General features: G+C 36.2%; 1 protein-coding gene and 1 long non-coding RNA gene across 16 annotated transcripts in view; one reads left to right on the top strand and one right to left on the bottom strand.

Moving 5' to 3' along the window:
• KDM4C (lysine demethylase 4C) overlaps positions 1-27,754 on the bottom strand; it is a 473,115-nt gene that overhangs the window by 305,588 nt on the left and 139,773 nt on the right. For 13 of the 14 annotated variants that reach the window (XR_005786297.1, XM_040460839.1, XM_040460852.1 and 10 more), the window contains 2 exons: positions 25,343-25,446; positions 21,449-21,586 (listed from right to left, as the gene is read on the bottom strand). Coding sequence is in view for 12 of the 14 variants with exons in the window: in XM_040460839.1 (XP_040316773.1) it covers positions 21,449-21,586; positions 25,343-25,446 (242 nt within the window). In the remaining 2 variants the exon portion in view is untranslated. Of the gene's footprint in view, positions 1-21,448; positions 21,587-25,342; positions 25,447-27,754 lie in introns of those variants that run through there. The other variant, XM_040460851.1, reaches the window with a different exon arrangement.
• Positions 24,187-27,754, top strand: part of LOC121020812 (uncharacterized) — an 86,799-nt gene continuing 83,231 nt past the window's right edge. Inside the window, exon 1 of one of the 2 annotated variants that reach the window (XR_005786298.1) lies at positions 24,187-24,265. This is a non-coding gene — a long non-coding RNA (uncharacterized LOC121020812). Of the gene's footprint in view, positions 24,276-27,754 lie in introns of both variants that reach the window. The other variant, XR_005786299.1, reaches the window with a different exon arrangement.

Here is a 27,754-nt window from a genome sequence, read left to right as displayed (position 1 = left end):
AAAAAAAAAAAAGCGGCTGAAAAAAAAAAAAAAAAAAGAATACCTAAACAGTTGTGTGTGTGTTTTTAAAGTTTTAAACCAATATGCTTGCATTTAAATTTTAATACTAGGGAAATATATTCATGCCAGAATTTTTATTTTTCAATTCATATCCCTGGGCAGCTAATTTTAAAAGAATACAATGAAACTGTATTACCTACTAAGAAATCTGTACATTTATTTTTCCCAGTATGAGTGCTGATGTTTTGTTTATTTGAAAACAGAGAAGTTAAACTGTCAGTTACTGAACTAAAGTTGTATCTCAAGCATTTCAACCTTCACATTCTATTTCTTTTCAGAGGAAGGACTGAAATAGTGAGTATTTTGTTTTTTATTTTTGTTTTGTTAAATTTCTCAATATACTGAAAATATCCACTGGTTTGCAATAATATAGTAAGTTATCATATGAAAAAAGTCCAAAAACAGAATTCATAATTCTTGAAACATCAATAGTAGAAATGTTGGTGAGAACATGTATTCTTTCCTTCTTATTTCTATATCAAAATTAGTACAAAAAGAAAGGTAAGAATACCACTATAATTCACAGGGAATATACACATATACTTCTGAGGGCAACTACCAGTTTGGAAGGTACTACTACATGTTATCCTGGTTAGAATCAAATTAATGGGAAAGAAATACCTCCTCTCCTAAAGAGCAATGTCTTTGGACTACTGCAAAACAAAAATTAGTTATCACACAAAGCTGTACATATACACAATCTATCTCTCCTTACAGTCTACTGATAAGCTTATGCCCAAGCCTATTACCCTTCAGCTAGAAAGGGGCCAATCTTGTACATGGGTTTTCTGTACCTTCAACATACTCCATTCACATATATTAAAGTGGATTTCTGTTTTGATCTGCTGTGTTTGGCTATGGTATCTGTGTTCCTTCTGCAGTGAATTCTAGGATGGCCAGGGCTCCTATAACTCTTCCTCAGAGAACAGTAGCTCACAGGGCAGTGCAAGGAGTGCAAGCACTAAATGTTCCCATGTAGTCTGCAGAACAACCCCAGAAGACAGACAGGAGGCCTATTAACCTGCACGTGAGGGGTCAAGAATGCTGCCTGCCACAGCTGAGACTCACAGTACACAGTGTTCATCAAATGGGGAAGAAGTGGCACAATTCTTGGAAAATGGCTATAAAGAAGTGAGAGATGGCAAGAAAGGAAGAGTTGGAGTGAGTGGGGTTGGAGGAGGAATAAGGCTGACAGGTCACAGGAAAGCACTGTGCAGTCCCTTCCCCACGCTGCATGCACCTTGAGAAAACCTATTCTCAAAGGTCACCTTTCACCTGCCCATCCTGTCCCAATTTCCTGAGGAAAACCTGGAAAAAAGAAGGATCGGCTGACACGGAATTTCAGGACCAGGTTCCCACCTTACTCATTCACAGACTTTTACACTAGAAACCTGATCCAGAGCCCCAACAAAAGCTGGGGAGAGACACTGAAGAAGAGTCACAGCACCTAAAAGCTCAGAGCTGGAGAGAGGGGTTTGGGTTAGGTTGAGGTTTCCTCTCTCCAGGGACAGTGTCCAGCCCCTGCCACCTCCCTCCCTCAGCCGCTGTAAGCCTATGCATGACCAGAAGCAGCCAGCTAGGTCAAGCAGTTTCATATATTTATGAACATTTTTCAAATACCTCAAAAAAAAAAAAAAACCTCCACAATAACAACAAATTTTTTTTTTAATTAGGAACCCAAGATCTAATAAATTATTTTAGAGATCCAGGACATTTGTCAAATCCTTGCTTTTGCTTGAAGTATGAACATCTGTATACAACTACTAACATTACTAAACATGCCTGATTTACCTAGCACAGGTAGGAAGTAAAATGTACCATGAGAAGAATGGGCATGACTTTCAACTATTTGACACTATTAATTCTAACATTCCCTAATATACTTATTTACTTTCTTAATCAGGATATGCAATACATCAAAATCATTAACTTACCAGCTCACAGTCATCACTCCAGATATTATATACAGTTATATGCACTCAGGGATTATTGATATTTACACTCCTCTTTGAAGCTGAAAACAAGTAATTTACCCAAAGCCTCAAATCTAGTCAATTATGTATACCCTGATCTATCCTCATCTTGGATATTTTCTGAAGCTACTGCTCTTGCCTTTTTGCCTCCATTTTAAAAGCACTTCACCAATAGATGTACACTTAATTTTAAGTAAATTCAGTACTCTGAAATCCATAACTACATGCAAGATACAATAAGACAGTTCTTTTTAAAAACAAACAATTTTTTAACAGTGCATGTAATAGTTGCTGGAGAAATAATAAAGAAAATTGCAATCCTGTCAAAGATGATGATGTTAAAATTTAATGAATACCTTTCTATAATTCAGAATACATGTGTACTTTCAAACATAAAAAGGAAAACATCCTATTTTGTAACAAGCTTTTAATCCTTGACAGTATATTATAAATGCCTGCCTATATTGATACTTACACACCTGCGTCATTTTTCATGCTGATCAGCACATCATGGATGGATGTCCTATAATTTATTCAACCATCCCAGAGTGTTGGACATTTACTTACTACCAATTTTTCAAGTTTCATAATCAACACTGTAAGGACTATCCAAATAAATATGCAACTTTCTCATGTTTTCCACAGGACAAATTCCCAGATGTAGATTGCATGGTCACAGGACACATTTATTTCCAAGGATGATGGCGTGGGCATCCTGTAGATTGTATTAATTTGCATAGGCATTAACAACAGTGGATGTTTTCATTTGTCTCCTGAGCCAGTGAGAGGTTAGAAACCGCACTCACCTTTTTGCACTCCTATGACTAACAAGATTAGATTAAGGTTATGTGACCTTAATGTGATTATTATGTGATTATTAGCTTACTATATTTCTTCTTTGATGAATTGCCTTTTACCCAGTTTTTCTACTTTCTACTTTGGACTGAATCTCAACTGCACCCATTTCTCCTTGTAAGATGGGGGTAGTAATACTACCTATCTTATACAACAGTTGTAAAAATTAGATGAATTAGCGTAAGTGAAGTTTTATACCTGACACAAAATAAAGACTCATTGGATATTAGCCATTGTAATTACTAATGAATTAAGACTCAGCAGTTCTTTATATATTCAAGTGGCAATGCTTCTCAAACCTGACCACTAAAGTACACCTAATGGCAGAGAAACACTCATAGTCTCATGACATCGAAAAGTGCCAACCAGCATCTCAGAAGTACCAAATTTCCTTAAAATATCCAGCTTTATTTTAAATATTCTTGTAAATTTTACATTCTGCCCTAAATTATATCAATATTTGACTAAATATGTTTTCAACTAATTTGCTATTAAGTAACATTTAGGAATTAATTACAACTACAGCCTAATAAGGATAGTAATCCACTGTTTTTTCATGTAACGCAAGTGGTATGCAAGTGGTACTTGTTTATTTAGTTTGCAATTTTTCCAAATGCAGTTCAAATCTCACAGTCTTTTCCTTCATGGTATCCACCAATGGTATCCCCCTTGGAAAAACCCTCCTCAACCCAAGGATCAAATAAATATTCTCTTACATTGTCTTTCATTATGTTTTACATGAATTATTTCTGCTATATAAAATTTTGTTTTGATGTGACAGAAATCTCAATTTATTTCCTCTTTCTTGCCATCCATCTTCACCCTCTTTGGCTCTGTCAAATGTACCCTAAACTACTGACGCTTTTAAAATGTGAGCACATTCTTAGCTACTCTTCACTAAATGACTTAGTGCTATATTAAAAATACAAATGAAAACATACTTTTGAGTTTTAATTTTTTTTAAGATCTTATTTTTAACTAGTCTCTACACCTAACATGGGGCTCAAACTTACAACCCCAAGATCAAAAGTCACATGTTCTACTGACTGAGCCAGCCAAGCACCCCTGTGTTTTAATTTATTATTTTCTGAAATAATTCAGAAAATAATTTATTTTATCCCAAAGGCTTTTTATTCTACTCTAATTTATATTGCTATTTCATCTTATATAATTTTCCCAAGGTGTTTCACCTCATTTTTATTTACATGTTTATATTTTTACTTACAATTATATATATTTAAGGTGTATTATTTTATTTTTATGCAAAAAAATTAAAGAGCATTCTATAATTTTGGACACAGCATTTAATAGAAGAAATCTTTGAAACATCTGACGGTGGCAAAGATCCATCTGATTTTTCATGGCCACTACTGAATATCTTGAATTTGTAAAATAAAAATTCTATCCCTAATATACACCAATGCCAATCGGTGTGCTATGCTAGATCAGATAGTTATGACAAGGCCAGATTAATGAGCTGCAGGAGTAAAGAAATGTGTTGATTGAACTCTCAAGCCTTTTTGATCCACAGTAGAGAGAGCAAGTGTTGATCTTTGCACCACTCCATCCTCTCTTCCCCACCTGTATATGTATATCTGCTCCTTTAGCCATAGCCACAAAATCAAGGACATGCTTCCACAAATGCAAAGCTAGAGTTGGACCAAGGGCAAACTCTTTTCCTTTGCATGTACATATCCAGCAAATTAAATAATTACATTTTTTACTTACAAACACCTTCAAGTAGCTTTTTGCATTTTCAAAATGTTTCATGTTCCTGTTTTATTTTACAAAGGAGGTCAGTTAAAAAAAAAAAAAAAGAACAAAACAAGGGATATTTTAGAACAGCTGTCTCAGCATTTGAATTTTTCTCCCAGTAGTACAGTTTCTATCTCTCTTAAATGACTAACTCAATAAAAAATTTATTCCAATACTAGAATCCTTTAGTATGCTCTGGACTCAGCCCAAATGAAAACCAAAGAATAAATATTTTGACCTATTTAAAGTCCCTCAGAACCCAGATGATAAGAATGCATTCCCACATTGGGTACCTCCACAGTTTATTCTGAAGTAGTTGACAGCATGGCTGGTATGTGTTTCACTGGTACCTGTCCAATAATGATAGTAGATCAAAACTGCACCCACCAAAAGTGTCATCACAAAACAAGGCATCTTGGCTTACAACTAGTTCCTGGGGCATGTCTGGGAAGCAAAATGCAGGAATGCACTGACATACTGCCACAGCACAATTTGTCATAATGGGGATCCCAAATTGCTTTTAAAATTTATAAATGTCAACACCTCATGAGAAAGAGAAGAAAAACTTATTGCATGCCGTATAGCAGTCATTAATCCAGTAACTTATAATAATTACCTCCTTCAGTCCTTACAACTAGCCTATAATGTAGTATTATTATACCAACTTATATATCTCTTGCCTAAAATGATACTACCTGTAAGTGGCCTACCAAGGTTTCAAATTCAGGCAATCTAAATTAAGTGTTTTTTCCTTCACAAGTAAATGCCACTTGCTATCCCCAGTTAAGCTCCTTACCTTCACTTTCCAAAAAGCTTAGCAAAGAGCTAGTTCAGCAGGTCTGCACTCAGGAGAATACTCTCTCCCTAAATGTTTAGTAGAAGCTCCCATTTCTAAAAAGACTACCTCCTCACCCAGGAAGCTCATGGATATGTTCTGCCTCCATTTCCTTGTAAATAAGAGGATAATGACATGACAGGATCTAGGTTGGATCCTTCAATGGAAGCCCTTTCCCAGCTATACCCCATTCAAATCCACCTCACTGTGGAAGAATGAGACCTGGGAGATCTTGCACATACTGCTACTTATCAGCTCGTAAATTTCTGCCAATAAATTTCACTTTATTTTTGCACTATGTATGTATATGAGCACACATTGCTCCTTTGCCCAGCAACCACACTATATAACAACATATAGGGACCAAATCCATGAACAGCTTGCAATAGACTTAGGTACATTATACATTTATTTCACAAGGAAAAGCACTTCAATTTGATGATATTTTAGGCTAACTGCACACACTTCCTATACATAAAATGAACATTTCAAGAAACAACTAATCTAGGAGGAATATAAACAATATTACAAATATCACTCACTATCCTAAGTTACATTCATTTTTACCACCTTCTATTCCATATAAAACATATCAGTTACAAATTTATAATCAATGAATATCTTCAATGACTCCATTTGTCAAATTAGGTCAAATGCTATGAGGGCAACCCATTCCTGTCAAAAGACTTTGCATGAAAAGAATTTGTGCAGAGACACTGCCATCTGCTGGCTAATGATACACACTGTCCATGAATCTCAAATTTGAGAACAAAAGTAATGAAATACATTAATATTTAAGCACCACTGTCCATGATACAATTTACAGAGTCTAATAGTGTGTTTTGATTATATGGGAATGATAAACACACACACTGTACATGTTTTAGCAAAAGCCAATACGCAATTTCAGGCTCTTTTACTACAACAAATACAGAACATTATATTCAATCTGCAAATAGTTTCAAAGCAAATTTCCACTTTAATTCTTTCAGCAATTTTTTGAATAATGTATGTCAATGCTGTTTATTTACATTTTAGATTCAATAAGGAATATTACCTCAATCAGAGATCAATTAATAACCACAGGATAAACTTTTAAATGCTTTAAAAGTACTCTGAGCATGTATAGACACATATATTACTCTCCTCCCCTATAGTGAAATTTTGGTTACAAACTAAATATCTTAAAGAACATAAATTTCAGAACATCTCTATCCTGTGCCTATAAAACATTAGTTTAGACCTCTCTATATAAACACTCTTGAAAACCATAAAAATAATTTTACTGGATTTTAAAAAGCACAGAGTAAGACATAAAAACAGCCTTGAAAAAAAATTCCACCAACACAGAAGTAGAGTGCATAAGAGGTGAGGGTCCCTGCATTATAAATCCCAAATTCATTCCACTGGCTATAGGCCATCATAATTAACCGTTTGTATCCTTCCATTTCTTTTTCTATTTACATATTCTTAGGATAGTTAAAAAAATGTTTTTTTTTAAAGATAGCTTCACACTATACAATATACTTGTCACTTTGATTTTTACTTTATAATATATTGTGAAGATCTTTGTCACATCAGTACATATAGATTTACCCCACTGTTTTTAACAGCTATACAGTAGAGATGTTCTAAAAATCTAGTCACCCCTAGTAACAATATTTTCACACTAGTGTAATGAGAGGAGTACTATAAACATCCTTGTGAAACTGGCCACAAGAACGGTTTTAGAATCCTTGACCTAAGTCATAAATCCGATACTGTTTCCAGGAAATAAAATACACATCACACATAATAAACAAATACTCTGCAGCATACGCATAGTTTTTATTTCTGCAAACTAACATTTAGAAGCAACTTGATTTTAAAGCTCACATGAGTCTACAACTGTACACAATAACAATCCAAATTATGTAATGTATTTGTAAAAATATGTAATGCCAACACTTTTCAGTGACTCAAAGAGAAACCATTAAAAACCGAAAGCTAAACCTATACAGAGGGAAAAATGCACATTATATATTCGTGAAAAACACTGAGTATTCACGTTTTTAACTATTTAAAAATATTCACCCTCCATTAAAAAACCATCAAAAGCTCACAAAAATTGTGAGCATGTAACCCTAAGAATAACACACTTACAACCATACAGCATCCCAATGATCTTTCCTCTTTATACGACTCTTCCTTTATACCACTGAATCCCCAACTGAATATACAACTAACTCTATAAATAGCACATTTCCTTGAAGTTCAACCTTCCTCATTTGTGTTCAGTAATCCATACAACTCCAATGATTAGTTCTGCTTTGGGCTTAAGCCATAACATACAAATGGCATAAAATAGGCAAACTTTTTCCTCCTTTCACTTAGCTTTAAATTTATTCTGAATGTTTATTAATGAACAGCACAACCACAAACACCCTAGCTATCATCAGGTTCCTTCCTGTTAAATTTACTGAAGCACATACTCTACTGTCTGCACATCTCCACACACGTTTTGTAAAACCATAGATCTATGGACTGAAACTGATTTTTAATAAGCTTTTCCCCCTTGCAAACTGCTCAGTCCCAAAAGTCTATCACCCTCTGTTAAATGTGTAGCTTAGTGCATGAACGGATAATCTACAGTTGTGCTTTGACTTTCTGTTGAACACCCATTTCCCTCTGTGTCCAATTTCTATTTCCCCAAGACTGTAGTTTCCTTACCCTTTGGTTTCCCAGCTTTTGACTCAAGTCAAGACCATTGTACTTGGCATGGGTTTGGTTTCATAGCTATTACATCTGGGAATGGCAGGCAGAGAAACATTTTCTCTGTCTTTGCTTCAGAGAAATCCACTGAAGCAGAAGGCCTAGAACTGCTAATTTACTCACTGAGGATAACTTTGTCCCTAGATTCTATTGAGTGACTGAGACAACTGGCAGCTGGGAGCTGGACTCATGACATCCACTGAAAAAAATTCTTTCCATTGTTGTGCCTATTTGGCTTCTTCCTGTGGAGTTTCGTAAATAAGAAACACCATTCATTTACTTCAAAGCTGAGTAATTAGAAAGTCTAAGAAAATACACTGGATTCAATCTGTTAGTATGTCAATAAGTTCCAGAAGGTAAATGGAGAAAATAAAGGGGGGGGGGGCGGGGACGGCTTGGAGGAGGAAAAAGCTCTCTTATAATGAAATCAACACAAACTACATTATTTAAGTCTAATAATAAAACTAAACTTTTCATTTGGCCATTGAAACTCTAAGTTTATAAACTTCCCAACCTCAAAATGTTTCTTTGAAAACACAGTGAATTGCACAGTCCAAATTTTCTTGATACGTAACCACATCAGTTATTTGGTAATTGAGTATGGACTTCAGTTTCTGCACTGCACAATTCAAAGAATGCATACTTTCAGTAATATAGATCTGAATTTCCAACTCGTTTTCTTCATTTTCACATATGCTGTCTGACTGGCAGGATCTCCAGTACCAACAAAAAGTAAAGTTTAACAGGAACTGAACAAGAATCTGTGCTCAGCACCAACATTTATCAATCCAGCACTGAGTGGCTGAATAAATCACAAACTGATTTAGCTTTGTCACACACACAGTTCACCTCAATAGCACCAGAAAACACACCTGTATAGTAATTGAGCAAAAACACACAATGAATTGATCATAAAGAGACTATACTACAGAAATACCTTCTAAGACGTACTCCATGGACATTTACCGTATAAAGCAAACGTATGCACAAATCTAAGAACAGTAATTTATCTAGTAAGATATCTTGGTCATACTTACTTAAACTAAACGTTTTAGGGCTCAGGATTCAGCATCAATTATGATGGTCAGGGGTGTAGGAAGCATCAAAACTCAGGAAAACCTCTCCAACATTCTTTCTAATCAAATGTGAAATACTTAAGCATGAAATACATTTTCTAAAAATTATGACCTTGTATCTAAATGGATGTCATTTTAGAGACATAATCTAGACATTTAAGAACTTTTAACATTCAACATCAAGTATCTTACCAGAGCCACTTAGGGGGAAAATACATAACAGAGAAGAGTTTCACACAGGAGCTAAGGAAGGTTTGAATACTGCCTTCTTAGAAATTGCTTCCTTCACTGTCCCTTCAATCCCCTGCCAAGACAGCCTCCAATGTGTGTCGTTAGTGGTAAATTAATGTTTCACTTGTTCTTCAACTCAACTCTAGCAAACCCCCAAGATAGAAAAGTTTGCATTTGACTTTTTAAATATAGATGGTACATGCTCTTTGATTGTTTGATTTTTAGAATGATATAAAATTAAGGGGGGGCGCCTGGGTGGCGCAGTCGGTTAAGCGTCCGACTTCAGCCAGGTCACGATCTCGCGGTCCGTGAGTTCGAGCCCCGCGTCGGGCTCTGGGCTGATGGCTCAGAGCCTGGAGCCTGTTTCCGATTCTGTGTCTCCCTCTCTCTCCGCCCCTTGCCCGTTCATGCTCTGTCTCTCTCTGTCCCAAAAATAAATAAACGTTGGAAAAAAAAATTTTTTTTAAAAATAAAATTAAGGGGTATTTAAGCACCATCTGCTCTCTTGCAACAATGGGCAATAATTTCCTGATTGTCTTACTTCATGTGTGTGTTTTAAATCTAGAGTATCCTTTATGATTACTACAGTTGATATTTTCTTATTTTATGTAGCCTTTGTTGCCTATGTATTCTTGCCCATTTATATGTACAAACCAGGCTGGGTTTTATCCCTACTTTGTGCCATTCCTATTTCAAATATTTCATTATCACAGAATCGTTGACAAAAGTCATTTAGTTACTTTTTCCTGCCATGTATTCCAAATTCACTGGGATAATTCTTTATTAGGCCAAAGACTTGCAATTCTAAAGGAACTTATTAAAATTTATATGACCGATCCAATCCTTCAAATATGAGAACACAGTTGCAAATGCTGTTATTTGAAAAAACAGAAACAATGATGGCATTAACTATCTTCCAATATGAACTGTGGTGAAATAAACTGAGATGGTGGGGCAGGTGGGGCCCGTCAACAAAGACAGGGCTAGAAACGTGAGAGTGCACCAGGTCCACCTTGCCGTCTGCTCTGCATGGAGGGAATGGAAATAGAGCAGTGAACTAAGGCATTCATTTTCAAAGTCCTGATTTGTTAACAAGATCTGTGCAATGAACTTTCATGCACTGCTGTGGTTCTATGATGCCCCTCAGAAAAAAATCCACTGCAAACCACCTGTCATACTCTATTGGAACAAGCTAGAAGATATTCCTAATAAATGTCTACATTCTAAAAATGTTTTACTGGCATACATGAAAGATACATTAAAAGGAAAGACATTAAAAGGGAAGGCATTAGAAAACAATGTGCACAATATTAACCAAATGTGTGTGGATTTTTAAAAAGATATAAACATATGCTGATATTTTTGAAGGGATATGCAAGTTATTCACAGGAAGGGATTAGAAGGGGTCATAAAAGATACCATATGGTTTCACTCTTATGTGGATCCTGAGAAACTTAACAGGAACCCATGGGGGAGGGGAAGGAAAAAAAAAAAAAAAAGAGGTTAGAGTGGGAGAGAGCCAAAGCATAAGAGACTGTTGAGAACTGAGAACAAACTAAGGGTTGATGGGGGGTGGGAGGGAGGAGAGGGTGGGTGATGGGTATTGAGGAGGGCACCTTTTGGGATGAGCACTGGGTGTTGTATGGAAACCAATTTGACAATAAATTTCATATATAAAAAATAAAATAAAATAAAAAATAAATATTGGAAACCTAAACACACACACACAAAAAAAGAAGGGGTCATAAAATATTTTTCTGTACTCTAATTGTTTTTTTAATATATGCACATGTATTTTTTTATTTTTATACATTTTAACAAGGAGTATTTAAATAGTAATGTTAACAGCCATAGTGATTTCCTTTCAAATAATCTTCTGTAAAATTAAAAGGATTCTAGTACATGGACACACCATAATTTATTCAATGATTCCATTTGTCATTAGACATTTTAGTTTTAATTTAATTTTTGCTAATAAAAATTGTACTATGACAATCATCTTCGTCAATGAACTTTTGCATACATTTCTGATTATTTCCTAGGAGTATAAGAATGGGTCAAGAGCATGGAGATGTCGATGGCTATTGATACATACTACCTACCTGCTTTTTGGGAATGCTTACACTGATGACACTACCACCTAACAGAAGTGCAGAGTGCCCACTCTAGCAGTGACATTCTCATGAGCAATGGGAATTTTCCTTTTCTCTTTAATAATATGATAAGAAAAAGAAATCCTTCACTATTACTTTGAATAATATAGAGGTTTGAGCAATTTTTCCATTTTATTTACCTGCAAAGAAACAGGTTTCATGCTATTTTAATAATCATCAGAACCGTCCAATTTTTTTAAAAATTAATACTTAAAGGATGACCCAGAATATACATTCCCAAGAACTAGAAATACTCAACCAAGAATCACTAGAATTATTACTAGGCCTTATAAAAATATCTGTTATGAAATTTAGAAAGTTGCTGGAAACTACCTATTTTTGTATCTTAACTCAAATAAAAACCTGGAGTATAGGAAAGCCATGTGTGGACTACAGTCAAATTTAGCAGGAATCTCTAATACCCATGATGGGTTTTATTTCCAGGGATTTACAACACATGGTTTTTCCAATTCCACATGGAGCCCAAGAGCTACAGTATGGTTTTGAAGATGTAAGCAACAGCCCCTCCAGAGACCACCCCCTCAGCAGTCTGGCCCACAGAACCCCAAGCACTACTGGGTGATGTCACTTCTTTTCATACTTCCCTCATGTTGGCAGACAGTGAAAGTGTGAGAAATCAGTAGAAGTATATAAAGCAATCCTTCTGTCCAGCCTGCTGCTAGCACTTATTCTGCAAATACTATCTCCACAGCCATGACTTCTCAACGCCTCAGGCCTAAACTCCACCAGCCTTCTCCAAATTAGTATCAGAGAGTTCCCAGACTTAGAAATGACCCATCATGGATCGCTTTTTTAAAATGTTTTCAGTGAAAAAGACACAGTGCTAGATGACTATCCCAGCTACACCGCCATCCTCATCACAGGGCTGATGAGGCCAGGGTCAAAGCCCTCCTGATGGGTAGGAAAAATGTGGTTCACAGAGGCAGGTTACACAGAACCAGAATTCTAACACAGGTCTGTGTGACTGGGTTGATTTTTGTTTACCCGCACTCAAATTAGCCATCAAAACTCTTATTAGGGATGGAAGTGCTACACAGATGGAGCAATGAACCCCTGCATCTCTGACAATGTTATGAAAAATGAAACACTGGATTGCTCTTTCTAGACTTTGATTTTCAACACAAGCATTTCAGCTCTCTCATCTGGTGTCCAAAGAATAGACTTTAGGTCTGGTCCCCTTATGACTACAGGCTGCAGGTGTCAGTGATTCCTTGTGCCCATCTGGAGAGACAAGCCTCCCAACACTCTCCGAGACAAGTTGGCATTTTCCTCTGTCTCCACCAACCCAATCTTCCTTTCTATTGGACCAGGAACTGGCCCACTGAACTGACTCATCATCACTGGACAAAGAAACAGATTTCCCTTAGATCAGTCAGGCCCACCACTGAGCCAAGGTCAATTCCCCAAACTGGAATGCTGTAAAAAAGATGCACACGTCTACCAGTTCTCATCACAACTCTTCAAGGCTCCTTACATATTTACTTGCATTTATTTCTCATAATAACTATAAAGAAGCTATAATCTCCATTACACATATGAGAAAAGGGAGATTTGGACAAGTTAGTTACGTACTGACTCCAATCACACAGCCAGTAAAAAGAAAAGTCAGAATTCTAATCAGTGCAACTAACCCCTGAACTTGTTGTATCCCTTCACCACTACATATCAATGCTTCCTTTCTACAGGAAGAAAATGAAGCTCAGCACAATTACACACACAGCCTGAGAGATTCAAGACAAACTGTATTACTCCCCAGAGGGTCTACCACCCCCACACCCTGTGTCACCTCCCTGGAGTGTGATTCAGACAGCGCAATCCTATGTGATCGCAGAACCTTAAGAACTGCTTCAGCTGTATTTCTAATTAAGTGTATTGAAAGGAAATGTAAGATATAATTAATTTTATAAAACTAACTTTGATATTATCACATGCTAAACTTAACACATGCTAAATTTTTCTTCCTTAAGATGTTCTAGACTTTCCTAAAGATTAAAATATAATAGCAATAATAGTGAAATATATGTATACATACTATGCAACCTTCATCCACTGTCCCCCAAACTACTGATATGTATGATTACAAGATAGACAATTCCCCAATATTAAGATTTCACGTCTTCATATTTTTAAATGACATTATAACTCTAAGTTGAAATTTCCCTTACTTAACCATTTACTCACTGCTCAACTCAAAAGTATAATAAAAATCAAAATATCAAACAATAAGAACACATAAAGCCATCATAAAAATTGCACTCAACAGCATAAGCAAGAAGACATACAACTATCGATACTGCCCTACTTAAATGCAGCACATGGAAAAATGCAAACTGATTACTATAAATAAAATACAAAAAATAATGCCTGGAAGAATTAGCTATAAGCACTAAATTTTGTATATTGTGCCACAAAGAATTATTTAGTGCTCTAAACTAACATGTTGGAAATCATCCAGAAGACACTCTTGTTTTGTCTTACTTGTTTTAGAAAGAGGCAAAAACTATTACTGGCCATAGCTTGTAGGGGATAAAATTATAGTAAATTAAAAATAATAGGCATGGCTAACCAAGGGAGAAAATTAAGACTTGGCTTCTTTATAATATGAGACTTTTTCAGGGTCTGCCTAACTGGGGACACTTTTCCTCTTTGAATTGGCTAATACTCTGATTCGTCTAATTGCAAAGGTGTAGAACTATTAGAACAATAATAGGGAACAATTCATCACCCATTCTTTATTCCCTTTGATATTTATACCAATACTTATTCAGCTATATACTTTCATTACTTTCAGCTTTCTGCCTTAATATGGTCCCTGGTGCTGCCACACAGAGTGCTCCCAGGGGCTTGTGGGAAATTTCTACACTACAGTTATGACCAGCAGTTAGAAAGAAGTGTGTTCTATCACCTTGCTCAGAGCAGAGGGAGGATAGATTGTGGATCCACAGATTAAAGTCTAATTATACCCACTGACCTCAGTGATATCCCATTAAAACTTTCTTTTGATTCAAAGAGGTCACATCAAATGATCAAGTAAGCAATACTCCCATACCAAAGCTTCAAATTGGGCATCTGCACATACTGCTCTTGTTGCATCAGCAGAGAAGGGTATCTCAAAGGAAAGGGAACAATGACTTGGATTGGTATGCCTTATTTAAGAAGTCCCAATTCACACTTAGCTCTTCCACCAGGAAACAAACATCAGCTGGGCCAAGGGTTCAGATCCCACTTTTCCTAAGTACTCCTTTAACTAGCTTTTTCTTAAAATTACCACATTTTATCAAAAGACTTAAACTAAGGCCTGAAAAACAGATAATACAAGGGTGCCTGGGTGATTCAGTCAGTTAAGGCATCTGACTCTAACCATTTATTCATTGCTCATACTCAAGTATAATACAAATCAAAATATCAAATAATAATAATGAGACAAATAAAGCCATCGTAAAAATTGCACTCAACAGTGTAAACAAAAAGGCATACTATTCGGCTTAGGTAATGATCTGGTCATGAGATCCAGCCCCGCAAAGGGGTCCTTGCTATGCATGGAGCCTGCTTGGGATTCTCTCTCTCCCTCTTTCTCTGCCCATCCCCAGCTCACACATGCGCTCTCTCCCTCTCAAAATAAACTAAAACTTAATAACAACAACAACAACAACCAAAAAAAAAAAAAAACCAGATAATACCTTGATTTCAGTTTAGCAACTAAACATCAGTGTCATAAACCATATACCTCAACTCCCCAAATCCAGCAAATTTAAGTTAGTAATAAATCAAATTGGGCTCCCTAGTTCTGAGGACTCAAGTCCCAGATATCTCCCCTACAGACACAATATATACTAATCAACTGACTTTCTACTATACTACTTGAAGTCTCAGATTTTCTGAATGTCACAATTCAATACTTTATCAGAATAAAATGAGGGATATAATATGAATATTTTCTTTCTTAATACTTATTCCAGATATATAAGTACTAATTCCCCAGTCAGAGTACAAGCTCCAAAGGACATGCCTTCATATGATTCTGTTTCTCTACATGGTATTTTGTACTCTATGTTGCACTACCAGGGCCCAGTAAATAGAAACAAAATAGAGGTAAAAAGGAGAAAAAAAAATGGAGAAAATCTATGGGCTCACAAAGTTCATATTATATATGCCACATCAGATAGCCAAAATTAGAAGGCAGGGACTGTGAGTCTACATTTTCCTTCTTTCACGTGCTCTAAGAATAGAGAAATCTCGTAATCTAAAGCATAATAAAATATAACATAGGGACTAACCATTAAAATGATTTCTGATTGTTTAAAAAAAGACTGCCCAAGATTAAAGATTTTTTGGAAGGATTCCACTTGATTTAAGAATAATGAAATCTAATTTTAGAAAAGGACTGAAATAGGGGTGCCTGGTGGCTTAGTCAGTTAAGCATCCGACTTCAGATCAGGTCATGATCTCACGGTTCATGGGTTCAAGCCCCACATGGGTCTTTGTGCTGAAGGCTCAGAGCCTGGATCCTGCTTCAGATTCTGTGTTTCCCTCTCTCTCTGCCCCTCCCCAACTCATGCTCTGTCTCTCTGACTCTTGAAAATAAATAAACATTTAAAAAATCTTATTAAAAAAACCCTGAAATATGAAATGGAATGAAGCCATATCACAGCTCTTGTATGTAAGACAATAATCAAAATCCCTTCTAGATTAAAGGGAAATCAACTTCAAAATTCTATCTTTTTAAACTTGCTGAAACATTTGAGGATTCAAATGTCAAAATGTTTTAAAATTATATTGTGAAGTAATGTTCCTGAAGTTCATGAGAGAACATTCCCAGATCTGCAGTGCAATTTTTCAAATTTCTGGCATATCATGTTAGTAGATTATCACTTAAAATAAAATTGATTTAAAATAAGAAGTATCATTTTGAAGCCACCAACTATTACCTTTCCTCCCAAGAAGATAACATTATTTACCATGCCATAGATAAGTTTCTCACACTGCACACATGGTCATAAATACACTACTGATGGTGTAGGCCAGATATGACTGTCCCCAAGACAATGATTCTTTTTTACTCAAGAAAATCAGTACAGTAAATAACTTTTCTTCCCTTCAAGACAATCACAGTGCTTGAGGCTGCTGCGACACAAAAACAAAATATCTTCACAAATGTCTCCAAACAGTCAAGCTGAAAATCTAAGCCAAAGTTTCATTTAACAGCCTGTCAGTTTTTTGATATGAAGCTAATGAATGCAGTGGCAAACAAATCCATCAAACCTAACATCAAAACAACTGCACTTCATCCTACCAAACGGAAAAATGAAATACAACCTGCAGGCCAGCTCTTTGATCCAGCCTAGCCAGGAAGCGGACAAGTGCCACCACAGCTGCCACACAGAAGTAACCATAGACTCCATTTAACCACAGGAGAGAACGATCCAGAAATAGGAAACATTCATCTCAAATATGCACCAAAATTTTCTTTCAATTGCTAAAGCATTTCATAGTTTTAAATCTCTACCAGAAAAAAATGTAGCATTTTACACTAGATCACTCTGATGTTCAAACCAATAAAGATGCCTAAAATAACTCACAATGGTATGTTCCACTCATACTTCAGTTTTGAAAATGGAGGTTTATTAAAAGCCCTTCTGTTCTTTATGAAAGCTCCCTAAAGACAAAGAAAACATGCCCATCTTCTTTGTACAAACACGTAGCACAATCCTGTTGCAAAGGAGGAACTCACCAAGCACTCTCTGAAGCTGAACTCTGCCTAAGCCAGTAGGCAAATGGGCATGTAGCAACCTAGAACAATCCTCTCAATTCTTCTTCAGTGAAAACCTTACCTCTGAACAATGAAATGGGGGAAAATTACATAACCCTCTTCTTAGGTAGGTGAGTTCTCTTAAAGGCAAAGCCCTTCTGTTCTGGAGTATCATGCAGGATTTTTCTGAATAAAATCACCAATATCTCCAATATTATCAGTGAGCCTGGGGTTATCTTTTCAAAACCTAGTGTTTTAGTGTATTTTTCAATTAAATATAGGATTTTGTAAAGTTCTTTCCTAAGTTGTCAAAGTAGAAATATTGGTTTGTAATATGTAAAATATAACCAGTACAGACCCCACATTCTGCACCACATTAACTTCTGTCCCACAAAGGGACACTATTGGGAGTTTTTACATACCCATATGAACCCAATGTAACAGGTAAAGAAGACCTCACTGCACCTAGTGCTTCCACTAGGAAAAAGCATGCCATTATTTTTTTTAATTATCTGTCCCCCCCAAAAAGCATAACTCATCATCACTTGTGAATAACTATTTCTTAATAGCTATCATTTAGAATAAACTGGATATGGCAAAGAATTAAGGCAAAAATTTGTTAGTTTAAGAATTAATTTTGGGCACCCTCAAAGCCACAAGTCTTTTAAGTGCAGTTTATAATTAATCCATTATAAATTTGTCCTTAAAAAAAAAAAAAAAAACATAAAAACTAACTGCCTAATTCACAAATTTTCCCAAGACTAAAAGCTACACACGCATGCATGGACAGCATGCACATACACATGATACAAGAGTGTGTAAAGAAACAGCCTTGGAGATCAATAAAAATGTGTCAGATAAATTATAAAGACACCAACATATGCACAAAAATGCCATCACAGCACCCTACAATATAAGATAACTTATTTTTCTGAGAATAGCCAAGATAAAAAATTGAGGGGTATAATTTAAGAAAGCATAAGTATGTTTTAGTGAAACATTCAAAACTGTATCCATTACAATTTAGCTTCCAGTTTTTTGTTGTTGTTTAAATAACCTTGTTTTTCACTTCATTTTATTTATTTTTTTAGTTTATTTTATTTATTTATTTTGAGAGAGGGAGAGGCAGAGAGAAATGGAGAGAGAGAATCCCCAAGGAGGCTCCATGCTTGTTAGCACAGAGCCAGACCCGGGGCTCAATCTCATGAACCATGAGGTCATGACCTGAGCCAAAATCAAGGTCAGATACTCAACCGACTGAGCCACCCAAGGTGCCCCTAGTTTCCAGTTTTTATGCAGAATAACTAAATTAGTTACATCTACTCAAAGTAGATTCTTAATATATCACCATGTCAATTATTAATTGGAACTCCGTGGTAGACAGAATATTGCCCCCACCTTCGCACCCCTACCCCCAACAACAAAGACATCCATGTCCTATTCCCTATAATTTGTAAATATGTCATCTTATATGACAAAAGGGATTTTGTGGACTGCCTGCTCTGAAATGTAGAAGACCACCTGGAAGGACATGAGAGATATCTCTAGGAGCAAAGGCCTGGCTGACAGGCAGCAAAAAAATGGGAATTCAGTCCTACAACTGTAAGGAACCAAATTCATCCAACAATCTGAGCAAGGGAATGGATTCTTCACTAGAATCCCAGTTAGAAATGTAGCCCTGCAAACACCCTGATTTTTGCTTAGTGAAACTAATATCAGACATACAACCTACAGGGATGGTAAGTGAGTATTGTTTTAAATCACTACTTTTATGGCAATTTGCTCTAGTAGCAATAGAAAACAAATACATTTCTCAGAGCAGCACCACCTCACCAAAATAAGGGAAGGGTGGAGACAACACCTAAAAACATCTCAAACACATGCAATCTAGTGCACTATTTACCCAAAACTGCAGTATAGCCATTGAACAATTTTGTACCTAGCAAAATTCCAGAACCAAGACAGTCATATTCCTTAACTAAATTGACTGATACAAATCAGCGCAGCATGAATGGATATCCACATACCTAAGGTTTTCTCCCTCTCATAACAGATCTATGGGTGGAGAGGTATTTCTAATTTATATAGGAAGGAACAAACAAAATAAACAATTTTCCTAATGATATACGACTAGCCAGAAGAAAAGTTGGGCCTTAGATCCCTGCTTCCTCCACCACAGCGCACTACTTCTTACAGTCCCACAATCCTAGGCTCTGTCAGCTGGGATTTCAGAGGACCACTGCCCACCTCTCTTACTTGGTCACACCCCAGTCCCATTCTACATTAACAAAGAATGTGGAAACCCACCCAGGACATTTTAGCCTTGAGGAGAAACTAATCTGGCCAATACCGTGAACTAGATCTGAAACTCAGAGTAAACAAGCACCAGCTAATTTTCTGATAACTGAACAGCTGTGATAGCTGACTTACTCTGTCAATGATTAAAACTGCAAGCCACAGGGGCACCTGGGTGGCTGAGTTGGTTAAGCATCTGACTTCAGCTCAGGTCATGATCTCGCGGTTTGTGGATTTAAGCCCCACATTGGGCTCTGTGCTAACAGCTCGGAGCCTGAAGTCTGCTCCAGATTCTGTGTCTCCCTCTCTCTCTGCCCCTCCCCCACTCACGGCTCTGTCTCCCAAAAATGAATAAATGTTAAAAAAAATTGTTAATAAAAAAAATAATATAAACCATAAAATACATACCTTGCTATTACTATGGGTGTATGGCTCTGTTTCAATGTAGATCCAAGCACTACCTCTCTGTGAAAACACTGCAGGTAGCTGGCCAAGGTACATACACTGAGTTTCCTATTTTTTTTATTAGGTTTATTATAATATGAAGGATCCATAATGGGAAGAAGTAGTTCAGTTCTATTCCTTTCTAAATTACCCCTCATAAATAGAAATTACTCAGAACAGAAAAAGTCTTCTAATAGCAGGAGCTTTCCTTTTTTCATAAATCCATACAAATGGTTCCTAGGCTGCCAAAGGGCTCTACTTTTATTTTAATATATTATGTAATTTTCTAAATACACATGTAAATCAAACCTGGTGTTCTCTTCCCTGAATATATTTCTAAGTTCACAATGGTTCCACATACAAGCTTTATCAATGTGGAATGAAAAACACTCACTTATACCATGCAGTGGCCAAGATACAGCCACATAAGCTGTTATGTCATTTTCCACTAAATCTGTGTCAATTTTACACACTCCGTAAAATACACAGTTTCATTCATAGCTGCCCTCTGCCAGCCTATGCCCTTGCCTTCAAAGCCATAGGAAAGAAAGCAACTTAATGTAAGCCACCATCTCTTTGAAGATGTCCTCTATTTAACACCACAGGGGAAATTAATTAAATTTAATGGAAGTTGTTTCTTGTGAATGAAAATACACAGTATGTGAACTAAATTAAATATACTGAGCAGGAAATGCAAAATTTTGTACAAATGCAATATAAAGATACATTTCTTATTAAAGTATATTCTGCATTACTTTCAAGAAATTTATTGCTGCACTAAGGGAAGTTTTAATCATTTCTTCTTACCACCCTCCCTCAACCTCTTACTATAATTTTTACAGACATTTTCATCTATAAGTAGTTGTTTTCTAAGCCATGGAACTAAATTCCATATTTAGTCCATGTTAGGTAAAGAGCCAAGTCTTTACCTAACATGGAGCCACAGGGAGCCACTGGGAAATCTCACAAAAAAATAATTGGTGGCTTTAAGAAAGGAAGCAAACATCAGTTGCATAAAATTACCTCTCAAAGTAAACTTCTCCACAAAAATCTCAAACAGAAAACTATAGCTATAAATGATAACACATGCTATGTAAAACAAATATATCTAGTCTGAAAATAAATTACCATGGTGCGAGGCAGACAGTATTAATGAAGGGAAAAAAAGTGCTGCATATGATCTTAGATTTCCCACCACAATAACCAGAATACACATTTAATTTATGCCTTATTTTTGAGGCATAACTTACCAATTTAGCAACCTTCCCATAGTCAATCCATCTGACTGTAGCAAAATTTGTAGATTCTGCACAGTTGAAACCATGATTAAAACCAGCATGGTAGCCATATGGAAAAGTAATCATAAATTCTCCAGCCTCCTGAGTGATCTGCAGGGTACAAAACATACAATATTTTCAATTATCAGACTTTCCAAATTGCAAAGACAATTAAAATATATTTCCTATTTAAAAAAAAGAAAAAAATGCCATGATATCAGAGCTATCTAGTATAAAAGAAGTTCCCCCAGATCTTTATCCAATCCTTCAGTAGTTTTTCAGGAAACTTTAAAGACTTTTCTAAACAGGGTGTGACCTCTGGCAATGTAATTCCCTCATTCAATCCATAATCAAAGATATTTTATTTTATTTGAAGCTGTCTTTAAGTTATCCAAGTAAATTTGTTCATATTAGCAATCAATGTGCATATTTTTAATACTTTAAAAAATCATGTTACTGGAGTTATTTCACAGGACATATTTTGACTGATGTTTGTTAGAGCTAAAAAAAAAACTTCAATAATGCATGCTCAACAGGCTTTACTATTAATTCTATTGCTAAAGAGTTGGTGGTATTCACCAAATTATTCTTCCATAATATTCAGAAAACATTTAATTAACTGTGTTCCATTTAATAGTAAAATTTCTATCAAAGAATTATTCAAATATGTATGTGTAAGTGCATCTTCAAATATAATTAAAGTAACTTGAATAAACCAGTCAGAGATTAAAGACCAACATGAAAAATATACTTATTCCACTCCTATTTATTAGGCTAAAGACATGGCTTTCTATAATTACCAAAACACACAAAATACACCATGAGCTGTAGAAAAATAGTAAAACAAAATTTTTTGGTGTTTTTTTTTTTAATTTACCTATACTATTATGGACTATCAAATTTATTATCCATGGTTAATTTTCAGTCCTAAAATGTTGAGAAATACGTGGGTATGTACATGTATGTAAACATTCAGGAGGCATACTGTATAAATAAATAACAGTTGTACACAATGCAACTCGGTTGCCATTTTAGGGATGCTAAAATGTTGTAAAAGTATTTTCTTTCCCAACAATCCTGAAATTTATCTCATCATCTTCTCCCCCATGACAGCCCAGCAGGTGTTCTATCGCAATGAGCAGCAACTCAGTTGCCACCTGGCAGGCAGAGAATGGCTATCAGTGTTCAACATGGTTCCGGTTCCATCATGAGCTACATGAGAACACAGCCTGGTTCTCTCCTTTCCTGGTCTCACTGAATTTCATTAATTATAATTGTGCTTGGAAACTATGCTTTCCCTATACTTTGTGATAAAACAAAACTCACCCTGATCACCTGTTTATAACCCTACATAGATGGGGGAAGAGGGTGCAGCTGCTGCCTTTGGAATAAGGAGACTATCTTCACTGCTCCACTGAATTCCACCTACAATCTTTTTCTACTCTACCTAGAAAATCTTGCCATGTTGAAAAAGAGCACCTGTTCCTATTGAATGGGACTCTAAATTTTATGCTTCTGTATAATTTCTAGAAACAGGTCAGTCCCAGTTTACCAAAATATAAGGCTAATTAACTGCCTTTGGTGTAATATACAGGTCAGAAAATAGAGTAGCAGAAAAGAATAAGTCACTTTTATTATAAAACTAAACAATCACCACAATTCCATATAATGAAGGAAGTTGAAAAGTGCACATGATCTAAAAGCATACATTATGTTTATTAAGTACTTTTTCATATATATATGTACATATATATATGATTATGTGCAAATACATTGAAAGAAGGAGGAAAATAATGTTTCTCCAAATGTGAAAGAACTGCCTAAAAAGAGGGTCGAAGTAAGGAGAAAGAATATGTTCTGTATAACATATATTATGCAAAGCCCTTCTTAGAGGTCATCTCTTTTCATCCTCATAACAGCCCTATTAAGTAGGTACTATTGTTATCATCATTTTCCAGCTAAAGAAACTGAGGCTTAGAAAAATTACATAATTTTCCCAGGTGACAGAATCAGGAATAAATTTGTGAAGTTTAATTTGGAAGCCTACACTACTCTGTCCCACGTTACATTACCATTATCAGAGAATATGTTTCTTGAGGAGCACAGAGTTATCACACATCCTTCATCAATGTAGAAAGGGAAGTGGCAGTATTTCATATGAAAAACTGCAATTGCCAATCAGATGATGAGGCATTGGTGTCTTCAGAAGCCACAAAATGTCCCACCCTCAAGAGAGCAGAGGAGAGCCATCTGGTGATTTACCAAGGAGTATTAAGAAGCCACAGCCCAGAAAGGGGTGGAGGGCACCTGCCTCCTTCTCCCCAAAGCTTGGAAAGGAGCTATGAGTTCCAAGGCCTCCATCCTGGGGAAATGAACCAATCCCACAATCCTACTACTTCACATAATCCCTTCTCCAAAGACCAGCTTGATCAATTATCTATCACCAGCCCTAAAATCATAAAAGATTTTCTATCCTTGGGAGACCCTAGTTCACTCATTCTCCTCTGTCTTCTAAAACTCCAACTTAAATAAAAGTATCTGATCAAGCTAATGCCAACCACCTAAAAGAAACACTCACTGATGATGTGTCTGAGACTAAAAAACCCAGTGCCCAGAGGTATCTGCAAGTGAGACAGAGCGCCACAGCAGCAGTGGCCCATCTCTGGGACACACCCCCTGCCCTCTGTAACAGTGGGCACTGTGACAGCGCTGCAGTTCAAGACCAGCCTCTCTCCACATCTGTGCACACCTGCCACAGTGCACATCTCAGAAGCATGCTTTTTGTCATGGGTAAGACTATGTGAGTAAAACAGTGGTGACAGCATCTCTGTGACACAAGACAGATATGTCTCATGCGTGAATATAGCTAGATGCTTTGTGCATGAGCATGGATTCCCCTCAAGCTGGAGAATGATTCCTGGTCCTTGCAAAAATTCCACTTTGAACAAAGCTGGGGATTGGGGGGTGGAATGCACTTTAAGGGCCTGAGATTAGTAAGAGGTAAAGATTTAATCACAAGTGAAAAACTTCTGAGGTGAAAAACAGCAAAGATTATAGGAAAAAAGTCAAATTAAAAATGAAGAAAAAAAGAAGATGAAGAGGGTATAGCTATTTATTAATGTTTCTATAAGGAGCTAATTACTAAATCCTCCTCTGAGAGGGAGCTTTTATTTACCTGGTCAAAAGTTTTTTGTTTTTGTTTTTTTTCTTCATTTTAGCTTCTTCACATAAAAGTTCTCATGCTCTGTAATAATTCTGACCCAATAACTACCCATGGACACAAAAATAGAAGAATCTAGCATGTACTGAGTCTTACAGAACTTAATCTTTAGAAATACTCCAAAGAAGCAATATCTGATTAAGTCATCAGGCAATTTTATCTATAATGAAATTTTCATTGTGCTATGTCTGAATGTGTTTAGGAGCAACATACTGGTGTCATAATCATTGACTCTAACCAAACTTCTAATAATAATTGTTTTAAAAAAATTGATCACATATATATAAATTGTTATTCATAATCACATATTGATCATATATATATATATAAATTATGCTATGTTTTATGTTATAAAAGACTTCAGTGTATAAGTGCTACATCTCATTTTGTTGAACGTTCTGCATTTTATTTTCAGTATTGTTATAAGTGAACTATAACCAGCATGAAATCTCTAGTAAATGTATCCTGAAATAAAAATAACTTCAAATTAGTATTTAGACAAATAATTGCCAGGTTATAAAACATAAATCTGAATTTTCCTACCCACATCCTAAAATTCATATTTGAAGTCAAGCTTGTGTTACACTTGTCTTAAATATAAATACTACACACACGAAATGAAATGTTAAAGAGTGATACTAATATACCTTGTCAAAGGGAATACCATACTTCTTCAGTACTGAGGGAGATATCAGTGTCATCTTGTGGCGAAGAAATGCATCACACCCTTGAGAACTGCTTGGGAAAAAACCTAAATGGAAATAATAAATACAAGTAGTAACATGTCAATTATGATAAAATTTCGGACAGGTTTTGTAAACCTTACGTTCTAGTATTCTCACAGAATGACAGCTTTATGCAAATAGAGACTAACTCCATCATCAAAAAAACCTCCGGTTCTAAAAATTAGAGTCAGAATTCTTAAAAACTAAGGAATACATATGTATATCACTAAAGGTAGACCTTCTTACAAAAAGAGCTACCCAAATTATTTTCATAACATATAAGATTACTAAGCCTTACAAATTTATTTTTTTTATTTTTTTAATGTTTATTTATTTATTTTTTGACAGAGAGAGCATGAGCGGGGGAGAGGCAGAGAGAGAGAGGGAGACACAGAATCCGAAACAGGCTCCAAGCTCTGAGCTGTCAGCACAGAGCCCGACGCAGGGCTCAAACTCAGACTGGGAGATCACGACCTGAGCCGAAGTCCGATGCTAAACTGACTGAGCCACTCAGGTGCCCCAAGCTTTACAAATTTAAATGAACACATTTTAATTCAACCTGCCTTGTAACTGATGAATGTGCAAAGTAATAAAGCTGATTAGGAAGGTAAATACGCATTTTCATAAAGAAATCTCTCATTTTAAAAAGGCTCCTAGAAGTGATCATTCCAGATACAGTTGTCCCAATGCCTGGCAAAGAACAGAAACACAGCAGTTTCCCACCTTTCTGTGTTTCTTTTTGATCAATTTAAAACAGTTAACTGCTAGTGTAGATAATGCTGCTATAAACACTGGGGTGCACGGATCCCTTTAAATTGGTATTTTTGTGTTCTTTGGGGAAATTTAACTCATATCTGGAATCTAAGAAAGAAAACAAAAAGCAAAGGGAAAAAAGAGAGAGAGAGAGGCAAACCAAGAAACAGACTTTTAACTATGGAGAACAAACTGATGGCTACCAGAGGGGAGGTGGGTGGGGACATGCATGAAATAGATGAGGGGGATTAAGGAGGGCGCTTGTTGTGAGGAGCACTGGGTGGATCACAATACTGTACACGTGAAACTAATATTACACTGTACATTAACTAACTGGAATTTAAATTAAAACTAAAAAAAAAAAAGGTTAGCTGCTATCAATTTCCTGAACCAACTTCCTGGCCAGCACCAGTCAAATGCTTGGACACCTGCTCCACCAGCCTGTGTGGGAGCAATGTTTTGAGGAGTCCCTTAAGTGAGGAAGCTTAACATGCAGCAACCCTTTCACTCAACAGTATATTACAGACCAAAACAGAGTCGTTTTTTTCTACCACTGACTCCATCCCTGCAGTGCTGAGGCAGACTCTCATGAATTCAGCTATGCTAAGCTAGAGGAAAATGAGCATGCATGACCCTGGCTCTTCACCTTCCTCAGTCATAGGGAAACACAACCATGGCAAAGAGAGTGGGAAAGCAAGAAGGGAAAGGCACACATGGAAAGACAGAGAAGAATCCGAGACAGAGAACCCAGACAGAAAACAGAACTCACCAGGAAAACAAGGGATGCACATGAGTAAAGCGGGAAGAAGCAAAGACGCTGTTTAACTCCTCCACTACCAAAATGAAGAGAAAGCCACTGGAAATGCCAGTTATCTAACTCTGCTTCAACACACAAATAGGTCAAGCATGTGACGAATCTGACAAAAGGATTACCAGTATTCATTAACTCCATGAACCATTTTAACCTCATGGAAGTATCTCACAAGAATATTTTTAAAGTAAATAAGACTTTATTGATGCTACCATCTAGTATGTGCTCATCAGAAGGAAATAAATCAGCCAGCCAAGAAATAGTCATTAGGTTATAAGGAACCATCTGCAAAAAGGCAGCATGTACTGCTTAAACATCTGCCCTTGAATTTTTTAAGTAGTTGGAAATATTAAAAAGTATATGCCAAAGGAAATAACAGAACTATTACTATTCCCTATAATACCAATGAGAATAAAAAGAATAATTTTGCCCTATATGGTCACTTGATGCAGCCCTTTGTTTATGGTTAATACTTATTATACATAAGTAGAAAATAAAACTTATACCAAATAAGCAACCCAATGAAAAAATGCAGACTTCAGAGAATGAAGAGAAAATACCACACTAGTGTAATGGCCATATCTACACAATATGAAGTCCTGAGTCTTACACCACAGACAGTAAAGCACAGCAAAGTCGTCCCCAAATGCACAACCCATGGAAATATTTAATATTACAATTCAAGTGGATTTAGCAAACTTTTCGAATCTGTAACTTTGTGCATCCTAAATGAATTGAGTTTTAAATTAAAATCAATGAAGAAAGAGGAG

Source organism: Herpailurus yagouaroundi, unplaced genomic scaffold (genome assembly GCF_014898765.1).
Source record: "Herpailurus yagouaroundi ecotype Mexico unplaced genomic scaffold, PumYag 252, whole genome shotgun sequence".
NCBI classification, from domain to species: domain Eukaryota; kingdom Metazoa; phylum Chordata; class Mammalia; order Carnivora; family Felidae; genus Herpailurus; species Herpailurus yagouaroundi.
Note: the sequence above shows the minus strand (reverse complement) of the source record. Positions and strands in the feature narration are given on the sequence as shown.